The sequence below is a fragment of the Thrips palmi genome, unplaced genomic scaffold (assembly GCF_012932325.1).
Source record: "Thrips palmi isolate BJ-2018 unplaced genomic scaffold, TpBJ-2018v1 HiC_scaffold_17, whole genome shotgun sequence".
Lineage (NCBI taxonomy): Eukaryota > Metazoa > Arthropoda > Insecta > Thysanoptera > Thripidae > Thrips > Thrips palmi.
The window spans coordinates 5376140-5394139 of record NW_023144626.1 but is presented as its reverse complement, the minus strand read 5'-3'; the positions used below and the strand labels follow the sequence as shown (position 1 = coordinate 5394139).

Sequence of the window (18000 nt, the reverse complement as noted above, 5' to 3'; positions counted from 1 at the left end):
CGCCACAGCCCCCCGGGGGCTGCCGGGGCCCACATCTGCATACGCGGGGCAAACATTATTTGCCAGAATCGGTGATTAGTTGACATGCTGCCGGCGCGGCCCGCACGCCCCACCGCCTCATTTAAATACATCAAAGTGACAATCGCGGCAATCTGGCAATCGCGCGGCATATCCGGTTCCGTGAACTCCAAATCGATCTTTGAACTCGGCAGTGTACCTGCGGCACCGCGGTGCCGCGGTGCCGGCGCCCGTTGTTTTTATTTGGCGTTCGGAGCCAAACGGCCCCGCAAACCTCGGAAACCTCGGGGAGGGAAGCTCGAAGCTCGGCGAGAACGAGAACGAGAAGCATCCCGGAGATTCATCGCCTTATGGCCGCCGTCCGAGCCGTCTTAAAGGGATCGCCGACCCCGGCCAAGCCGTGGCCAAGCAGTGGCGTGGCCGTAGCGGCACTGGCAAGCACTGGCGGATGGTGATAGGCAGCCCGTTGAGCTCGAATCCAGGCGGCAGGGAGGGAGGTGTGCGCTTGTGCCGCGGCTTGTGCCCAGCCATGTGGGGCCCGCCTGCCCGCCCGCACCGCTAGCCAAACAAAAAACACTTTGGCGGGGCCGTTCCGCCGTTCCGGACCCAAGTGCCGCCACCAGGGCACCGCCAGGCCGCCGCCAGGGCCGCCGCCGCCTCGACGCGGTGCTTGGCGGTGGCGCGGCCCGGGGCCGCACCCCGGCCAAATGGTCGATTCGCGCGCCTTTCAGTCCAGCTTCATATCTGGCGGTGCAGTGCGCGCCAGGCGCCGCCACGCCACGCCGCCACGCCACCACGCCCCCTGGCGGCTTGCTTCCGCACCGGCATAATGACAGCGGGTGTAGCGCGCTGCATAAAGTAGGGACTCTCTCTCTCTTTGTCGTGTCGAGGTGGCGGCCGAGTGGCCACCCGCAACCTGTGCACGTGGTACACCCACAAAAAAAAAAGTCGTCTCGAAAATTTACACGCAGTAATTTGCGTGAAACACCCACAGGTACATTCTCCTTTCAGAGGCATATTATCTTGGTTCAAGAGACGACTTTTTTTCGGGTGCTCAAACACAGCAAGCAGTGCAGCAGTGACATAGCGTGACCGGCGCGCGCTTTGAGGACACGTTTCCCTCTGTGTGTGTGTGTGTGTGTGTGTGTATGTGTGTGTGTGTGTGTGTGTGTGCCGAGTGTCCCCTGGCCGCAAACAGGGTGAAGGGTAAGGGGAAGCCGGACGTATTAAATTGCATCTCGAAGAGACCTCTGCAGTCCCGGGTACCTCCTGGCGAGCGGCGCGGCTCGGCCACCACCAGCACCCCGTGAAATCAAGTAATGGCACAATCTAGTTAGCATCGAGGTAATTTAGCCGCGGGTTAATCGTCTCCGTCGTCATCGCGCTCGGGGTGGGGGAGGGGGAGGCGGAGTACTCGCGCCAAGAGGATCATTTTACATCGCCCCGCGGCCTGATAGTTGCAGACGACCAGTAATTCTGTTAGACCGTTACACCGCGGCGCGGCCGCGCGGCTTGCCAGCTGCGGTGGAGGTGGTGGCGAAGACCGAGGCGAAGACGGTGGGAAGCTAAACGTGACGCTGCAGTGGGTTTGATTCCCTTCCCAACACAGTGCTCCGTCGCTCCGTCGCGGCAGGTTCGCGGGGGGATCACAGCTTCCCAACCGCCTGCGTGCGTGCTGCCGTGCGTGCTGCCGTGCGTGCCGTCGTGGCCTGGGGCCCCGCCCCGACCAAAGTCGCCCCAATGCACTCAGGGCGACTCAGGAGTTGGCGGAGAGGTTCCACTGTGGTCGTGTGCCGTGTGAACGCGTCTACTGCAAGTCGAAAACAGGGACCGTCGCGTGCGGAACCAGTTGTCGTGTCCCGAGCAGCCGCACTAAAGCCACCAAATAATACATGAACTGCTTTCCGCTCTGGAACCCGACCGCCGCCGCGGCGCTAGGCGCTGTTTCGCGACGCGGCGGCGCGCGGCGGCAACGACTTGGTCTTTTTCATTATTGGCAGCCGCCGAAGTGCGAATCCCGTTAGAGGCACTCGGGGCGGAAGGTTTGGAGGGTCGGGGGGTCGGGGGGTCGGAGGGTCGGGGGGTCGGAGGGTCGGGGGGTCGGAGGGTCGGGGGGTCGGGGGCGAATTTAAGCGTCGCTGACCTCAACCTACATTACGGCAAGGACAAGCAGTATAGACAACTTTGGCGCCAAATTGCTGGCCACAAGTCCGGAGGGGCCCGCGCCTCGCCGCGCCCAACCAAGCAGGCGCTGCCAGGGGCTACCGGGGGCTACCAGGGCCCCCCCATAAACTGCGCGAGTGGTCGGGGGGCGCTCGTAAATGAGGCAAAGTCGTCCGGTCCACCAGGCTCAGTCGTAACGTGTTGGCAAGACGCCTGCGCCTCGCCGCCTCGCCTAGTGTACAGTGTGGGAGCCCATTCGGGTCGCTCCCCTTTTCTTTTTTTTTTCGGGCCTCCATTTATTTAGCAGCAACATTTAGCGGCCCAAACTCGGCGCGCCTAAAACTGGGCGATCCTGCGGTGGCGAGCGAAGCGCTTCGCTCGGTCGCTGCGATGCGTAAATCAGCAGGAAGATGGAGGGATTTATCCAGCAAGGGTTGCCACAGAGGGGGGGGGGGAGGCCTGCCTTGATTTGTGGCTCTCCTGGACTTACCTGGGGTGGGGGGAGCCTGTCCACCTTTGACCCGGGGAAGCTCGCTGAGCACAGGCCAGGGACCAGCTTAGTGGGTGCGAGATGCAGCGGGCGGCAGGCCATGGCCAGCCCAGCCAGCGGCCCAGCAAGGGGCACCTATTGGCCGCCTCACCCGCCTGCTGGCATTCCCTGTTCCGCACTGCCGCTCGGGTCACACACACTGGGGACTCGGAGTCATGGCGTCACCCAGCGAGGAGTCTTCGGCCCTACGGGGCCATTCCCACCAGTGGAGCAGCCAGGTTGGAGGAAAATCGAGCGATAAGTGGCCACTTTTTGTCTACTTTTTGGCGGAAATTACATCGAATTCGGTTTTGTGAAAACTCCTCCGCTGGCTTACGTCCCAGGGAAATTTAGCGAACGTTGACAGAGTACCATTTTTGGCAACTGTGAATCACTTTTTTCCCGCTCGCGTGATGGAAATCCTCGTCGAAACTGACGGGTGCGGAATTATTTTTAAAGCTTGGCGCGGGCACAATGCGGGATGCGTGGGAAAATGACCACCCCACTGCATTTCGGCCCGTTTTCGGTCCGTTTTCGGTTCGTTTTCGGTCGGCCGTGGCACGGCGTGGCAGACTGGGTGGGGTGGTGGCTTATGATCAGCATATTGTTCGCGGGCCTCGACCTCACGCTGTGGATGGTGGCGCGCGCGTTCGGAAAGGGCCTTATGAGTGCCCTCGTCGCCTTTCAGCCTTTCAGGCTCCCGGCCCCCACCTGGGCGGCGGGGCTGGCGGCGGGCCGGCCGGGCCTAGCGCACTCCACCTTCACTGGTCCCCCGGCGACAACCCCTCCGCCATACGGCTTCGTCCTGCCTCGCCCTCGACCTCGTTGACCCGTATACGTACTCGACGAGGGATGCTCCGCACGACCTGCTCCTTGTCCCGGGGGACACCCCCCCCCCCCCGGTCGGCACAAGGAGCGCCTACCTTTGGAGTGCATCGTTGGCCTCGCCGCGTCTCGCCGACGCCGTGCGCCCAATATGCGGCGCGTAAAATTTAATGAGCCCCCCATCGTAACTTTGTTGGCGCCGAGCCGCTTTGGAATGAGACGTCGCGCGGCGAGGGCGACGACGATGACGATGTCGACGAGGAGGTTCAGATTGCCGGCACACTGGGCTAAGATGCTTGCCCTGAGGCGACTCGAGTCGATCACGTGTCGGTACCAAAGGGTCTCTCTTTGCTTCGATCGAGGACTGCGTGCAGTGTGTTCGGTTAGTACGAGACGAAAAGAACCAATCGTTTTTTGGGTGCGTGGATTATGCTGGGCGTGGCTGTGGCTGGGCTGGGGTCCGTTCCGACGCACCTGCATCTCCGCGCGGCAGCGTGTGCTACACTGGTGAAACTGAAGCTTCACTCAAGCATACTCTTGAAGACTCTACGCTTGAATCATCGGAGTTAGGGGAGAAGGGTAGAACGTGAAACTGCTCTCGAAGCCATGCGCGGCAACCACTGCACTTGAAAAAAGGCGCAAAGCGTGCTTCGGGGTAGCAGAACAATGTCCCGGGTCGGGTTTCGCTGCTTCGCAGTAACAGCCGCAGCGTCAGAATCTCCCCTCTGCTCGCGTCGGGAAGGTACCCACACCGCAAACTCAAACTCGAGCCGCAGCCCGCCGGTCGGACCAAGTTGGCGCTCCCAGGGAAAAAGGCGGGAAGAGAAGAGGAACCCCGCGGCTTAACAAACAACCCATTTTCACATTGACGCGCGATCCACGCGATCGTGGGAGCGCAGCCATTCGCCCACTCATTACGTAACTTTTTTCATGGCTCTGACCTTGTTGCTCCCCATCGACTGGCAGTGAGTGCGAGAGAGACAGCAATACGCGGACGAACCAAATGGTAGCGCTGAGGCTCGGGCCGAGGTTGGAGAGAGACAGAGAAAAACGCGTGCATCCTGGTTGGGAAAGAAAGAGGCAAAAAGGAGGACGGGCACTGGGGCAGCAGGTGGGGGAATATCAAGACAGGGAGATATGGTGGGCTTTCTCTTTCGAGCGATGAAAATAGCCTCGGTCTTGCCTGGTCGGCAGCGAAAGCAAATAACACACGGCCTGCGGGATTCACGAACGATATTGCAGCGCGACGCGGGGAGGACCGCACAGTGGGCCAGAAGGCCGGTGGAGGCGGCCAAAGCTCTAGACGCGTTTTGAGCTCCAGAGTCGCTATGGGACTCGAACCGAACGTGTGACCCTACCAATGGATTGCTCTTCGAACAAGGAATCGATTGATAGGGTCACACGCTCGGTTCGAGCCCTGTTTAGCGACTCCGGAGCTCAAAACGCGTCTAGAGTTTTGGCCGCCTTCACCGGTCTTCTGGCCCACTGTGGGACGCCGCAGACGGAGTGGGACGGAGACAGCGCTGGCCACCTCTCTCTCTCCCTCTGCCCTGTCTTGAGGTCTGGAGGGGAGGGAGTGGAGGCGCCCGATGTGGAAACAGACAGGATCGCTAATTAATTCCAGGTGCAACCGCCCGCCTCGAACGGCCGCTGCCGAAAGGTCGCCCCGTCTCTCTCGCACCCTCCGGGCCGCGCCGTGAGTGCGAGAGAGACGGGGCGACGCCTCGGCGGCCCGCTGGCTGCGTGCGCGTCGATACGGTGTCGAGGAATGTGGCCTGCAGCGCCGCAGTGCCGCAGCTCGCCATGGAGGCCCCCGGCGTGTTCGGCGCGCGTGCTCGCCACGCACTGGGCTAGTTTTCGCACGCGGCCGCGCTACAGTGGCAGTCAGTGGGGATGAGTAACGGCCTGGTCGCAGTGGGGGAGGCTGGATGAGCCTACGCAGCCTGCGTGCCTCCAGGAGGTGTGTGCGTGCGTGTGTGAGTATTTGTATGCGTGTAGGTGTGTGAGTGTGTGCACGCGCGCCCACCCCCACCCCTTCCAAACCACAGTGGTGGAAATTGAAACAACGCCCTACGACGACCCGACGCAAAAACACAATGCTAGTTTGTTTCGCCATCATTCATAAACTGTACATAATTTCTTAGAAACGGAGAAACTTGTCCTATCCAGCGGATGGATGGCCGTTCCTCCGTCTTCGTCTGGGGCGTCTTTTCCTGCTGCCGGTTCGAGGCGGTCCGCGCTTTGTTTGCCAAACTAGAGGCTTCTTGCTCGTTACCGCCGCTCCGCTGTACTCCGCTGCTGCCGCTCGCTGAATGTAATGACTTAAACCGTGGGATGACACTCCACCGTGCCTCCGTCACAGCACCGCACGCCGCGCGCGACGACAGCCTGTTCTCCTCGTTGTCTGAAGCCAGATAGATGCCAAGGAAGGAATCCAACGGTACACTGGGGATGACGGCCGGGAAATCCAGGGGAAAAGGTTCATGACAACTACCGCGCCGACTTGGGACTTTTTGGCCTCGGCACGCGTTCAATCGCTGGATGACGAGGGCCCGGGACCCTCCGCGCGCCCCGCCTCTGCGCTCGGCAAACAACCTGGCGAGTCGGTGCAGGGCGAGGGCGAGGCCACGGGGCGAGGCCCGCACCGCCCGCTCCCTCCAACAGCCCTCCAGCAGACTGATTCCGAGAGTCGCCGTCGTCGCTCTGAGTCTCTCTCGCACCGAACAGCACGCCCCGTGAGTGCGAGAGAGACAGAGCGACGAAAGGGATGTTCGGAATCAGTCTGCAGGGCAGCCTGCGGGTCGCCGAGCCAACTGCCTCATTCGGCGCAGAAGGTCCTCCGCAAACGGAGGGCTACTGGCATCGGCCAACTTGGACCCAGTTCGTCCTCGTCCCCGTCCTCGTCGTCCTCGTCGTCGCCCCCGTCCCCTCTAGACCATCCCCATCCCCATCCTCGTCGTCATCGTCCTCGTCGTCCTCTTCCTCTCGTCCCCGCGCGTGGCGAGCGTGGCGCTGCTGGATGTAAGCAAGGCGCCTCGCCCGGGGCGAGCGGCGCGTCGGCCGCGTCGGCCGCGTCGGCGTGTCTCCGTCTCCGCAGGGAAGGACCACCAGGCCGCGCGATAACCGTCAAGTTGGGGAGAGGGGACTCCTTGTGCGGAGGGCGCCGCGGCGCCGCGCACACTGGAAAAAAATGTGGCGCAACAAAAAGGCGGGTAAATGGGTTTACGTTTAAGTTTACGACGAGCTGCGCTCGCGGCCGCCGACGCCGGTGCGCCTTGGAGCCGTCTCGGCCGCCCCGGGCCGCCCTACACTGCCAGCGCGACGCCGCCGCCACCGTTTTGCCGCCGTGCAACACAATCTCAGCGAGAAAATAACGTTTTACGTTTTCGCCGACTCCAACACGACGCTCCCGGAGAAGAGCGGGATTCGTTTTTTTTTTTTTTTCAGCCAGCGTCGCTCGGATCGCACTCTTGCGCACGCGAACACACACCTGTCCGACCGACCGGGGGGGGGGGGGGGGGTTGCCTTGAGGTAGGTGTTGCGGAGGGTAGCAGCAGCAAAGCCCGTTTGGAATTAGGCACGACTACAAAGGCAGGCTTACCCTCCCCCCTCCGCGCGTCAACGTTCGGCAAAACATGTCGCCAAGTCTGGAGCGGCCGATAAGAGGCGAGGATTTAAAGCGAGCGGAGGCCAGAGGCCGCCTGCCAGAGGCCCTGCAGCGCCGTCGCACGTACCTAAACGCTCTGCACGTCCCAAAACTTACCTCTCCACCAGAAAAAAGGAGCACAGGACCCACACGCGCGCGGGCGCGCACACTTACACACCGACAGCCACTCACCTACACACACAGACACCTACACACTCGCACAGACCTACACGCACACAAGAGTCACAAAGAAGATGATAATCAATTTTAAAGCTGCCCCGATAAAAAGAGTTTGCCGCCACATTCCCGACTCGCCGGCGAGAGCTCCGGCGTCGGGCCGTGGGCGTTCGGCCGTGGGGGCCGTGGGATCATTTCACCGCCTAATCTATGGACGCTTGGCAAAGTTTGGCCCGGCCGGCCCGGCCGGCCCGTCTGGCGTATCATTTTATGTCCGCTGTGAGGGCAGCGGGCGGCAGCGCGGGGTGGGCTGGGGAAAAAACCTCGCGGCGCGGCGGGGAAAACAAAAAAAAACTCAAGCGGAAAGGGTGAGGGGAAAAAACGGTGCGGGCTTCATCGGACTCCGACGGCGTGTCAATAGGACAAGGGGGCCTCCTCGGCCTTCTCGCTGGCGGAGGCGAGTCGGTGGCTTTGCGTCGCCGAGAGGAATCACTGACAGGCAATCCCGCTGGGCCGCCCCGCCCGCCCCGCCCCGCCCCGCCCCGCCCCGCCCCGCCCCGCCCCGCCCACGCGCCCGCCACGCCCCGCCACGCCACCGTGACCGTGGTCCCCGCGGACGAGCGCGACTCGCGGATTTGGCGACGCATTGACGCGCGGGGCGGGGCGGGGCGGGCGGGGCGGGGCGGGGCGGGGCGGGGCGGGGCGTGGCGGGCGGGGCGGGGCGGGGCGGGGCGGGGCGGGGCGGGGCAGCATGGCAACTTTGTTGGACCATCGGGACCGCGGCGCGGCGAGGCGAGGGGGACGCGGACCGGAACGTGGCTCGGATTTCCAGGATTTCCACGCATCGGCGTATTGTTTCCAAAAGGCGCTCCATCTTCCCTTTTTGTCGTTTTCCAGGAAAGCGTCGTCGCGCCCCTTCCTGCCCTGCCGCGCGCCACTTTGGTTTCGCATAGTGCCGCCGCAGCGCGCCGCAGGGCCTGCAGGCAGTCGCAGCGGACTGTTTCCCAGAGTCGTCGCTCTGTCTCTCTCGCCCTCATGGGGCGTCTCGTACCGGTGCGAGAGAGACAGAGCGACGAGAGCGACTCTCGGAATCAGTCCGCAGGCAGCCCCTCGCCGACGCACGACACGCACGTGCGGAAGCTGATTGGTCGTCTTTGCACGCAACGTCGCGAGGCGCTCGAGGACGCGCACCGCGGCTCACGCTGGGCGGGCCAAAACGGTCGGGCTTCTCGGCTCCGCGCTCTCATGCAGGGGCTCTCCTCTCTCTCTCTCTCTGCGGGCTCTCTCTTTCGTCCTAGGATCTCTGTCTCCCCGAGCGAAACGCCCAGCCCCGCCCGGCACAACGACAACAGCGCGTGGTATGACGTCGGCGGTGGCGCGCCCTGCCCTGCGAGTGCTGCAAGTCCTGGAAGTGGAATCATCAACGCTCCAGCCGGTTGATTCCGAGCACGGCTCTCGTCGCTCTGTCTCTCTCGCACTCATGGGTCGGCCTGCGTTGGTGCCAGAGAGACAGAGCGACGGAAACGGCCGAGGGGGTAACAACTGGTAAATTTTGTGTCAGCCGGATTACGGATTACCCCGGATTACCCCGGATTACCCCGGATTATCCCCAAATTACCTCCGGATTACAACCAAAATAATCCTGGATTACCCCGGATTACCCCGGATTACCCCGGATTACCTCCCAATTTGCTGTCAGCCGGATTCCAGAAGTCGTTACCCCCTCGGAAACGGCTCTCTGAATCCGTCTGCAGCAGCGCGGTGAGCTGCGCGCTCAAAGGCGGTTACTCGCGCCGCGGCCCCCATGTTGACAGCGGCGGTGGAGGATTGACATCAGTTCGCTGAAGCCACGCCGGAAAAGCGGCCGCTGCCGACGCCGTCGGAGAAAGTGGTGTCCATCGTGTGTGTCTCGGCGCTTTGACCGCGTTTGCCGAGTCGACAAAACACGCTGTGAGAAAAAAAGGACGGAAAAAGTACGGAACATGTCTGGTCAATAATTTGCCTGGACCGTCCGTACTTGCCAACTACGGAACGTTCCGTACTTTTTTTCCGTACCCATTTACATGGGTTCATATGGAGCCGTAGTACCTCCGTACTATATTTTTCTGTACCATTTCCATTTACCATTTCCGTACAAAAGTACGGAATTTTTTACAATGCAGCAGCTTCCCGCTAAGTGGCAGCGTGCGTCCCGGTACGTGCCGGCCCAAAACAAAATCGGAAAATTAACAAAACAAACTGCACGAAACAAATAAAAGTACACGAATCGAGCTGCGGGGGCACCTGGCCTGGCCGGACTCAGCGAAGCGACGACCTGGAAATTTGCTGAGCTGACCTCGCGTCGCCTCGCCCTGATGTGGGGCACTACAGAAAAAGGTGAAAAAGGACGCGGCGGACGTCGGCGCTGCTGTCGCCGCTGTCCCCTCCCACTCGGCCGCGCGGTCCACCGTGGCGGTGTGGTGGGGTTGCACTTTTGGAAAAAAAAAAGATTTGAGCTCGCTACGGAATCGACGAGGTCAGGTCGCGCGAGGTCGCACGTTTCAGGTGCCCACCCTGTACCTGCCCAGCGGCGCAGCGGTCCCCGTACCGCACTGCGCCCCTCCGAGTGCTCCCTCCACTTTTGTTTATCTGACACAAGTCTCATCTTTGGTACAGTCCGAACTTGGCCGCTCCACTACTCTGCGAAAACAATTAATGGCCGGGAGGGGAAACTTTTTAGCCTCTTAACTTACCTTTTCTAATACCAAAGTGGGGCAGCAATTAGCGTCCTTCCGTCCATGAAAGGCTGTGCTCCGCTGTGCGCGGCGCTGACCGGGGCGGCCGGGCCAGGCCCTGCCTGCTCTCGCGGCGAGACCGCGTCCGGTACCCTTCCGCACTGCCGCGTTTTAAAATTGCCATTTCTCAAGCCCCACCCGGCGGGAAATCTTTTGAGACGGTCCGGAGGAGGGGGGAGGCAGGAAGATGGGGTGGGGGACGCTGTGCGGGGGGCCGCGGGGGCTGGCGCGTAAATGGACAAAGCCACGAAATTGGAGCCAATTGTTGCGACACAGCGAGACATTCCCCGCTTAGCCCCCTCTCCCCCTCCTCCATCTTCTCCCCCCCCCCCCATTCCCTCTCCCCCGCTCGCCCTTTCCGGGGACGCCATCGTTCCGCGTGCATTTAGCGTGCGGGGACACAGCAAGAGTTTGGCCGACAAAGTTGGCCACCGAAAAGTGTAGTAGTTTGCAATCATAGTTTGCGCCGTTGCCGTTTTCCGTGCCGGGCCGTGCCGGGCCGGGCGGAGCGTGGGCAGAGTGGAGTGAATAACAGCCGGCAACTTTTCGCCGTCCGTGCACTCACTCATTACAGTGTACCGAACGTGGAGTGCCCGCGAGCCGCTGTGCGCGCCGCCGAGCGCGATGGTTGGGTTTGTGCGGCCGGCTGGATGCTGATTCCGCACAGCGGTTTTTTTCCCTCACTCTGTCTGTCTCTCTCACTCATCCGATAGAATCCACGGGTGCGAGAGAGACAGCGATAGAGGCGATGAGCGGAATCCGTTCCGCTGCCGCGGGCCGACGTTTCTGGCGCCTATTTGAGCGACACGAACCTGACGCGCCGGTTTGTCGCAGTGTGGGCGGCCGGGGGGAGAGAGAGAGAGAGAGAGAGAGAGAGAGAGAGAGAGAGAGAGAGAGAGAGAGAGAGAGAGAGAGAGAGAGAGAGAGAGAGAGAGAGAGAGAGAGAGAGAGAGAGGCGAAAGGAAGTCCTTGAATGAGACGCTTCAAAAGGGGGAAGGGGAGCGAGAATGGCGACGCTAAATTAGCCGGACAGTTAACACGGCGATAAGGCGTCAATGCCACATCTGTGGTCGCAGGCCGCGTTTTGCCGACGCAGACATCGCTCTGTCTCTCTCGCACTCACGGGGGCGTCCTGGTGCGAGCGAGATAGCGACGGAACGCCGCGCAAAACCGCCCCCGCAGACGGCGTGGGCGGGGGCGGCTGGCAGTGTGCTGGCGGGAGGGTTGGCGGTGGCATGTACCAACTCCGGACACGCTTTCGGCTCTAATCAAAACGTGTCGAGAGTGACCTTTGGCGCCGCGCGGCCCGCGAGTCCAGACTGTTTCGCGTAACGAGGTGAGCTGCCTGCTTTAAAAAGAACAACAGCAAAGGCTGGCCCAATTTCGACGCTGTGACAACATCTGTTGGTCGAAACAAAATGTTGTTTGTGCCAAAACATTGACAGTGCCCGTTGGCGTCCGACTCTTAATGGTAGTGCGCGAGGTTGTGTACCTGCTACGCGCCGCCACGCACCGCGCGCCGCGCAGAGTCCACACGCAGGCTGGCTCCAGAGCGAGTTGCTGGGACTTGTCCCTCCATTTCCTGCAATTTCCAGCAGCGCTGCTGCCTTTCGTGCTCCCCGGGCGTGCGCCTCGGCAGGGCCCCACCCGGCGACGCGCGCTGCGGGGCCACTGTACGATGACTAATAGAAAGTGCTTCGCAGCTCCGCAGCTACGAAGGTAATTTAGAAATCTCGCGCGCACTCGCTGGCATTCAGAGGGCGACCGGAAAAGGGTGCCGGGGCAAACGGCATTCGCTGCGCGGCGGAAAGCTCACCGCGCGGAGTGCCAGGGCAAGCCGGGGCCGCCGGCAAGCCCTCGCGCAAGCCCTCGCTGGGTACAACCATCGCGCGATGGATGTACCGCTATGCACAGTGGTCTAGCCCTTAGTGGCAATGGTAATGTGAGCCAGGCAACCCACCCAGCTGCGTGCACCCGTGGTGAGCGTGCTGCCTACCCGGCGGTTCGCAGGCGCTATCAAGCTCGCGCAAACACACAGGCAAAGAGAGAGAGAAAGAGAGAGAGAGAGAGAGAGAGAGAGAGAGAGAGAGAGAGAGAGAGAGAGAGAGACTCACACATCCAAAATTAAATAATAGATACGAAATACTAAGTGCGCATTGATGTGACTTTTATCTCAACCGATACATTTTTGGGAGGCAGCAGATGATCTTAAACTTAAGAGAAACCTTTAGTAGCTTCCCGGCCCTAGCGGCAGACACTGAACTCTTCAAACCGAAGCCTGCTCACCTGCGAGCTGCAGGTCCAGGTGTCAACTTTGAATATTCCCTCAAGTTCAGTGAGTCGGAAAAGTGCTTCACTCGGAACGACTGACTGCGATTAGGCGCTCCGCACCGAAAGTGACTTCGGCGCGACGACGGTTCCGCGAGCCGCGGGATCGTCTCCGTGCTTCTCGCTCCACCTGGCACGGCGGCAATGCACCGCCCGGCCTCGGCCTGGCCGCCTCGCTGCACCAACTGCCGCGACACTGGTGATAAAATAAGGCGGGAAGGGCCAGGAATGGAATTAAACTCGGAGCCGGCGGGATTGCCATGACCGAGCGGCGTGCCCGCGCGGTACCGCGGCGGCGGCAGCAGCGCCGCAGTCGCAAGTGGCAAAAGACCCCGCTGCGACACTGTGACACACTGATAGCGAAAATAAGTCGGCGAGGCCCCTGCGCCGCGGCGCCAGGGCGAGAGAGGCGGCCCTTTAAGAGTGTCCCGGAGAGGGGCGGCGGAGGGGAGGGGGCGGTTCCTTTTTATCACGCCTGGAGGTGTTTCGCATCATGCTGCTGAATGTTTTAGCGCACAGCTGTGCCTGCCCGCGCGCTGCGTCCGCCCTGCTATGCCGCGGTGCGCGACGTTGGCCGGCCGTCCCGGTGCGAGCGCTCCAAGCGGTGGCACGGCCCCACGGCCCCACGGCCCCAGCTGGGGGAGCTTTTTCCTGGCCTCGCCCTTCGGCCGGTCTGTCTGCTCGGTATCGAAGCCAGCGCCGCACCGGAAAAGGGAAAACTTGCGGTGGCCTTCGTTTTTGCCGCCGCTTCCGTCGCACGCATCGATGATCAGGATTGAGGGGTCGGTGCACTGGTTGGCGAGAGAGCGTGTGGTGCTATGCGCGCTCACGAAGGCGGCCTGCTTCTTGTTGCAGAGAACGGCGAGTCAACGCGCAAGCCGGTGCTGGTCTTCATCCACGGCGAGTCCTACGAGTGGAACTCGGGCAACGCGTACGACGGCAGCGTGCTGGCCGCCTACGCCGACGTGGTCGTCGTCACCGTCAACTACCGCCTCGGCATCTTGGGTGAGTGTCCCGCCTCGGTCCCGCTCCGGCCCGGGTTCGACGCCCGGCGGCGGCGGCGGACCGGCAACGCACACAAAAAGAAAAAGCGTTCTATAATCTTGATTGGAAGAAGTGACTAAACCTGAAACATTCCAGTAAATTACCTTGGAAGTAAACTACACCTGGTTCAGGAAAACACTTTTCCGGGTGTAGGTTACCTACGCGGCGAGCCGGCCGCTTTGTCAACGCGCGCAAAGACCGAGTTTCATTAACAAAAGGCATAAAGGTGTTAATTAGTTAATTATCCCGGCATGTAATAAACTGCAGGTGACGTCAAAGGGGGGCGTCGCCCTCGTCGTCCTTGCGGTGCGCGGAGGCGCGAGTCCTGCTCATTTTTCCTGCTCTGCCTCCGCTCCGCCACCGCCTGAGGCAATTAAAAGGATTGCAGCTGCTATCGGGGCTCATCGCGCGCCCGGCCGGTGTCTGCCAGCCTGGCTGTCCGCCTGGCTGCCAGCCCGGCTGGCGGCGTGGCAGCAGAGAAATGGCCGGGCGCGTGCATAGAGCGGGGCAAGAACTGACGGCGGCGAGAGAAAAATGAAAATGACGCCGCTCTGTTTTGTTTGCCCTTGCAGGCTTCCTGAACGCCAACCCGGCCCCCGGCGCGGTGGCGCGCGTCGCCAACTACGGCCTGATGGACCAGCTCGCCGCCCTGCACTGGCTGCAGCAGAACGCGGCGCTCTTCGGCGGCGACCCCTCCAGCGTCACCCTCATGGGCCACGGCTCCGGCGCCGCCTGCATCCAGTTCCTCATGGTGTCCCCCACGTCCACGCCAGGTACGCGGCGCCAACCGGCCCCAACTTCAAATTTTGAAATTCCTGCAACGAAAAGTTTAAATTTGGACAGAGTGGTTTGTGGCACCGTGGCGTTAGCCAGCCCGCGTCGCCACCTCGGCTGAGACGTAAGGCCGTAAGCTGGCGTGTAGTCACCTCGTCGGGCGTAGCAGGTTGTAATGTGCGAGCAGGTGGCGTGACACTGCGCGTGTGCGTGTGCCGCGTCGAGTGGAGTTTCCGCTGCACTGTGTGCTTTTAGTGGCGCTGCCGTGAGAGGGGCCTTCTCGCGACGACAACGTTAGCGGGCGACAAATCCTACGATGCACCAGTGTCGAAAAGGGTTGCCAACCCTCTCACTGTCTTGGTTGGCAACCCGACACTGGGGCGTCGTGGGAATTCTTTCGCTGGTGACACTGTGTGCTGTCGACGGCGCCTCGGCCGCCCATTCTCGACGTCCCTGATGAAAAGAAGGAAACCGTTTGGAGCTGGAAGCTGAACGAAGCGTGAGCTAAGCAAAACAAGAGGTAGGCTCCGACGCCGCATCTCCGTTTATGCTTCCCCGCAGGGGAGCCAAACGGCAGGTAGCCCCCGTACGCTCCGGCCGCCGCTTCGTTCCTTCGATACGACGTGTACCATGCTTGCCGCCCTGCACTGGCAGCTTAGACGAAGGGGCGTCTTCGGCCGAGGCTGACACTTCACTGTACGCTCGATGGGCCAGCTCCGGTTGCACTGCTCCTTTCGATGGAAGTTAAACGAAGACGCTCTCACGTCTTATGTTCGTCGGCGACCCCGTCAACTTCAATACTTGTTTAGTTCCGAACGAAAAGTTGTCAATGTTGGTCTGACAACAGTTGGTGTACGCCCACCAGTGCCCCAGCCGGGTGGCCCGGAGAACACTCTCGCTGCAGAACGTAAGGTCTGTAAGGCTGCTCCAGTCACCTCGTGGGCGTAGCAGGTTGTAATGTGCGAGCAGGTGGCGTGGCACTGCGCAGTGTGCGTGTGCCGCGTCGAGTGGAGTTTCCGCGCACGTGTGCTTTTAGTGGCGCTGCCGTGGGGGCCTTCTCGCGACGACAACGTTAGCGGGCGACAAATCTTACGATGCACCAGTGTCGAAAAGGGTTGCCAACCCTCTCACTGTCTTGGTTGGCAACCCGACACTGGGGCGTCGTGGGAATTCTTTCGCTGGTGACACTGTGTGCTGTCGACGGCGTCCTCGGCCGCCCATTTCTCGACGTCCTGGTGGTCGGGCGGCCCCTTCCGGTCACGTCTTGAAGCTCATCTCCCTCTCCTGTCCGCCGGCCGCCCTGAGAGGACCGCGCCGGGCCGCGCACCCTCTCGGAGGACTTTGCGGGCACGGCCCAGCACCCCCAGGACGGCCGGCGCGGTGCAGCACTTCGCATCCGAATAATGGCTGGGGTTCCCGGGGGAGAGGCGTCGGCCCCGTCACTAAGCCCCCAGCCCGACCCGGACCCCGCCAGCCCGCCAGCCAGCCACCGGCCCTTCTTAATTGCGGGGTATTGCAAATGGGCCTTGAGGTGCTGCAAGGTGGCGTCCAGCACGGCGTCCAGCGCGTGACGGTGACCGGAGCCTCTCGCCCGCCCCGCCCCGCCCTGGGCATTGAGCTGAATTAGGGGCCGCTCGTCCTTCCGGAGGCAGCGCGCCCGGCCGAGGCCGGCTGCCTCTCGCCGAAGTTACGGGGCGCAGGGCGCAGGCCAGGTAGCCGTCACGTGCACCTCCCCGAAGTGGGCCACGGCGGCCGGGCGGCGGTCGCAGTAACTCGCGCAGTCTCCGCCACACTGGAAACACCTGCCTGGCCGCGGCCACCGCGAGGCAACGCTGCAGGGTTGCAGGGCTGCAGGGTTCCGTCATTTCAGTGGACCAGCTAATGTTTCCATTACCCACTTTATCCTGCCAGGCCTGAATTATTTCTCGTTCAACAACTTCGGCACCCCCTCCACCCATCCCCCCTTCCCATACCTCCCTTCTCATCCATCCTCTCCCTGATTATTGTTAACCGCCGCCAGGCCGCCGCGCCTAGGCCGACCACTTCACGGCCCTGCTGCAAATTGCCTCCTTAAAACCCACTTGCGCCAACTACTTAAGCCGCGGTGTGCGATGCCTCCTGGCTTCGGCCTCTCAAGGTGGCGTGCTTCAGTGTGCGTGCGCGCGCGCGTCAGTGTGTGTTTTGCTGGTGTCAGTGTGTGTGTGCTGGTGTGGAGGCGCGCGGCAGTAAAGCCCCGCTACACTGGAAATCGCGGATATTGTGACCTATTCGTGCGGTGTGTTCGCCATCTATACTGCAATTGCATCGGAATGGTGTTGGCAGTGCGGCGCAGCGCGGGCCATTAGACAGCTTCGCCTGTCGGTGCCTTACGGGCGCGTTACGTGTGTGGCTGTGGGGAGGTGTGTGGCTTCGGAGTGCAGTTTGTGTGTGGGGGAGAGAGAAAGAGTGAGAAAAAGAGTGTGCGAGTGAGACGGGATGCGTGGCGTCCGTCTGGAGCTATATACGGCGTCGGCGTGACAACGCCCTGTGGCGATTTACTGGCGGAGGGTGAGTGCAAGACGGTCCGGCAGAGCGGGTCTGTCCCCCTCCCCTCTCCCTCTCGCCGTCTCTCTCGCTCTGGAGGGCCGCGTCGTGTGGGTGCGAGAGAGACAGGCACGCCCCGCTTCATCCCGGCAGCCTCACGGTGTCGCCAGTAAACCACTCGCCTCTCTGCCGCCGCAACCTTGGAAAATGGGAGGGGGGTGGAGTCCGTTTTCTCGGAGGACTGTTTTAAATTTGCGTACCGAAGATATTTCATTTCGCGTTTGTTCCTTCGCCCCGCCTCGCAGTGGAACAACTTCCTTCGTTCTTCCCGTTGATCGACACCTCGCTGTCGTTCCTCGGTTTTTGTCGACTATTTTTTTTTTTTTTTTCACCTGCTCCGCGTGGGCCCAGTCCTGCCCACTCTGTTTTTCCCTCTCTCGAGTTCTCCCATCTTATTGGGCCTCATCAGCGTCCGCGTCTGGCGAGCCTGCGCGCATAGCGTCGCTGCTGCTCGCGTGAGCGCGCGCCGTTCGCGGAGTAGTCGTCCGGCCCGGCGTCGCGGACTCCAGTGTTCTCCAGTGGACTGGCAGCGTGATTTTGTATGATTCGCCGGCCGAGGCCATGATCGCCCTCAAGTACGAGAGTCATAACGATCCGAGGCGGGCGATAGCGCTCGCAATGCCACCGACTCCCTCATTGAGTTATCTGCCAGTTTCATCAGCCATTCCCTGGAATATTTACGAGAAGGACCCAACAATATCGCCGGACATTTGTTCTTCCTGGTGCCCCGGCGTGCCCGGAGTAACGACTCCAGGCAGATGTTTTACGCCGCCAGGGCGAAGGGTGGGGGGGTGTTGGGTGCGTCCACTGCGGCAGTCTCGCAGTGTGGCAGACGCACCTGATGTCGCTGCAAGCCGCGCCCACTCACGTTGCTCCGTTTCCAAAAGGTTGCGAAGCGCGAATCTCCAATGTTTTTTCAGTTCGCCGACGTTCGATTTGGCGACTTGGTGACGCCGAGCGCAGCCAGTTCGTTGTTGCTGCAGCGCGGGGCGCTCGCCCGGCTCTAAGTGATTCCGTTCATTTTGCTGCTTCGCCGCACAAATTAAATATTTATGGAATTGAATGGGCTTTGTGGAAAAAGAGAGAGGGGGGGGGAGAGACGAGGGGGTGTCCGCTGCTGGTGGGCGGACCAGGCAGGT

General features: G+C 61.7%; 1 protein-coding gene across 1 annotated transcript in view; it reads left to right on the top strand.

The window, feature by feature from the left end:
* The window catches only part of LOC117643965 (neuroligin-4, X-linked-like), a 76006-nt gene that overhangs the window by 32962 nt on the left and 25044 nt on the right, over nucleotides 1-18000 (top strand). Inside the window, exons 3-4 of the mRNA XM_034383151.1 lie at nucleotides 13316-13465; nucleotides 14077-14277. Coding sequence (XP_034239042.1) covers nucleotides 13316-13465; nucleotides 14077-14277 — 351 coding nt within the window. The remainder of the gene's footprint in view (nucleotides 1-13315; nucleotides 13466-14076; nucleotides 14278-18000) is intronic.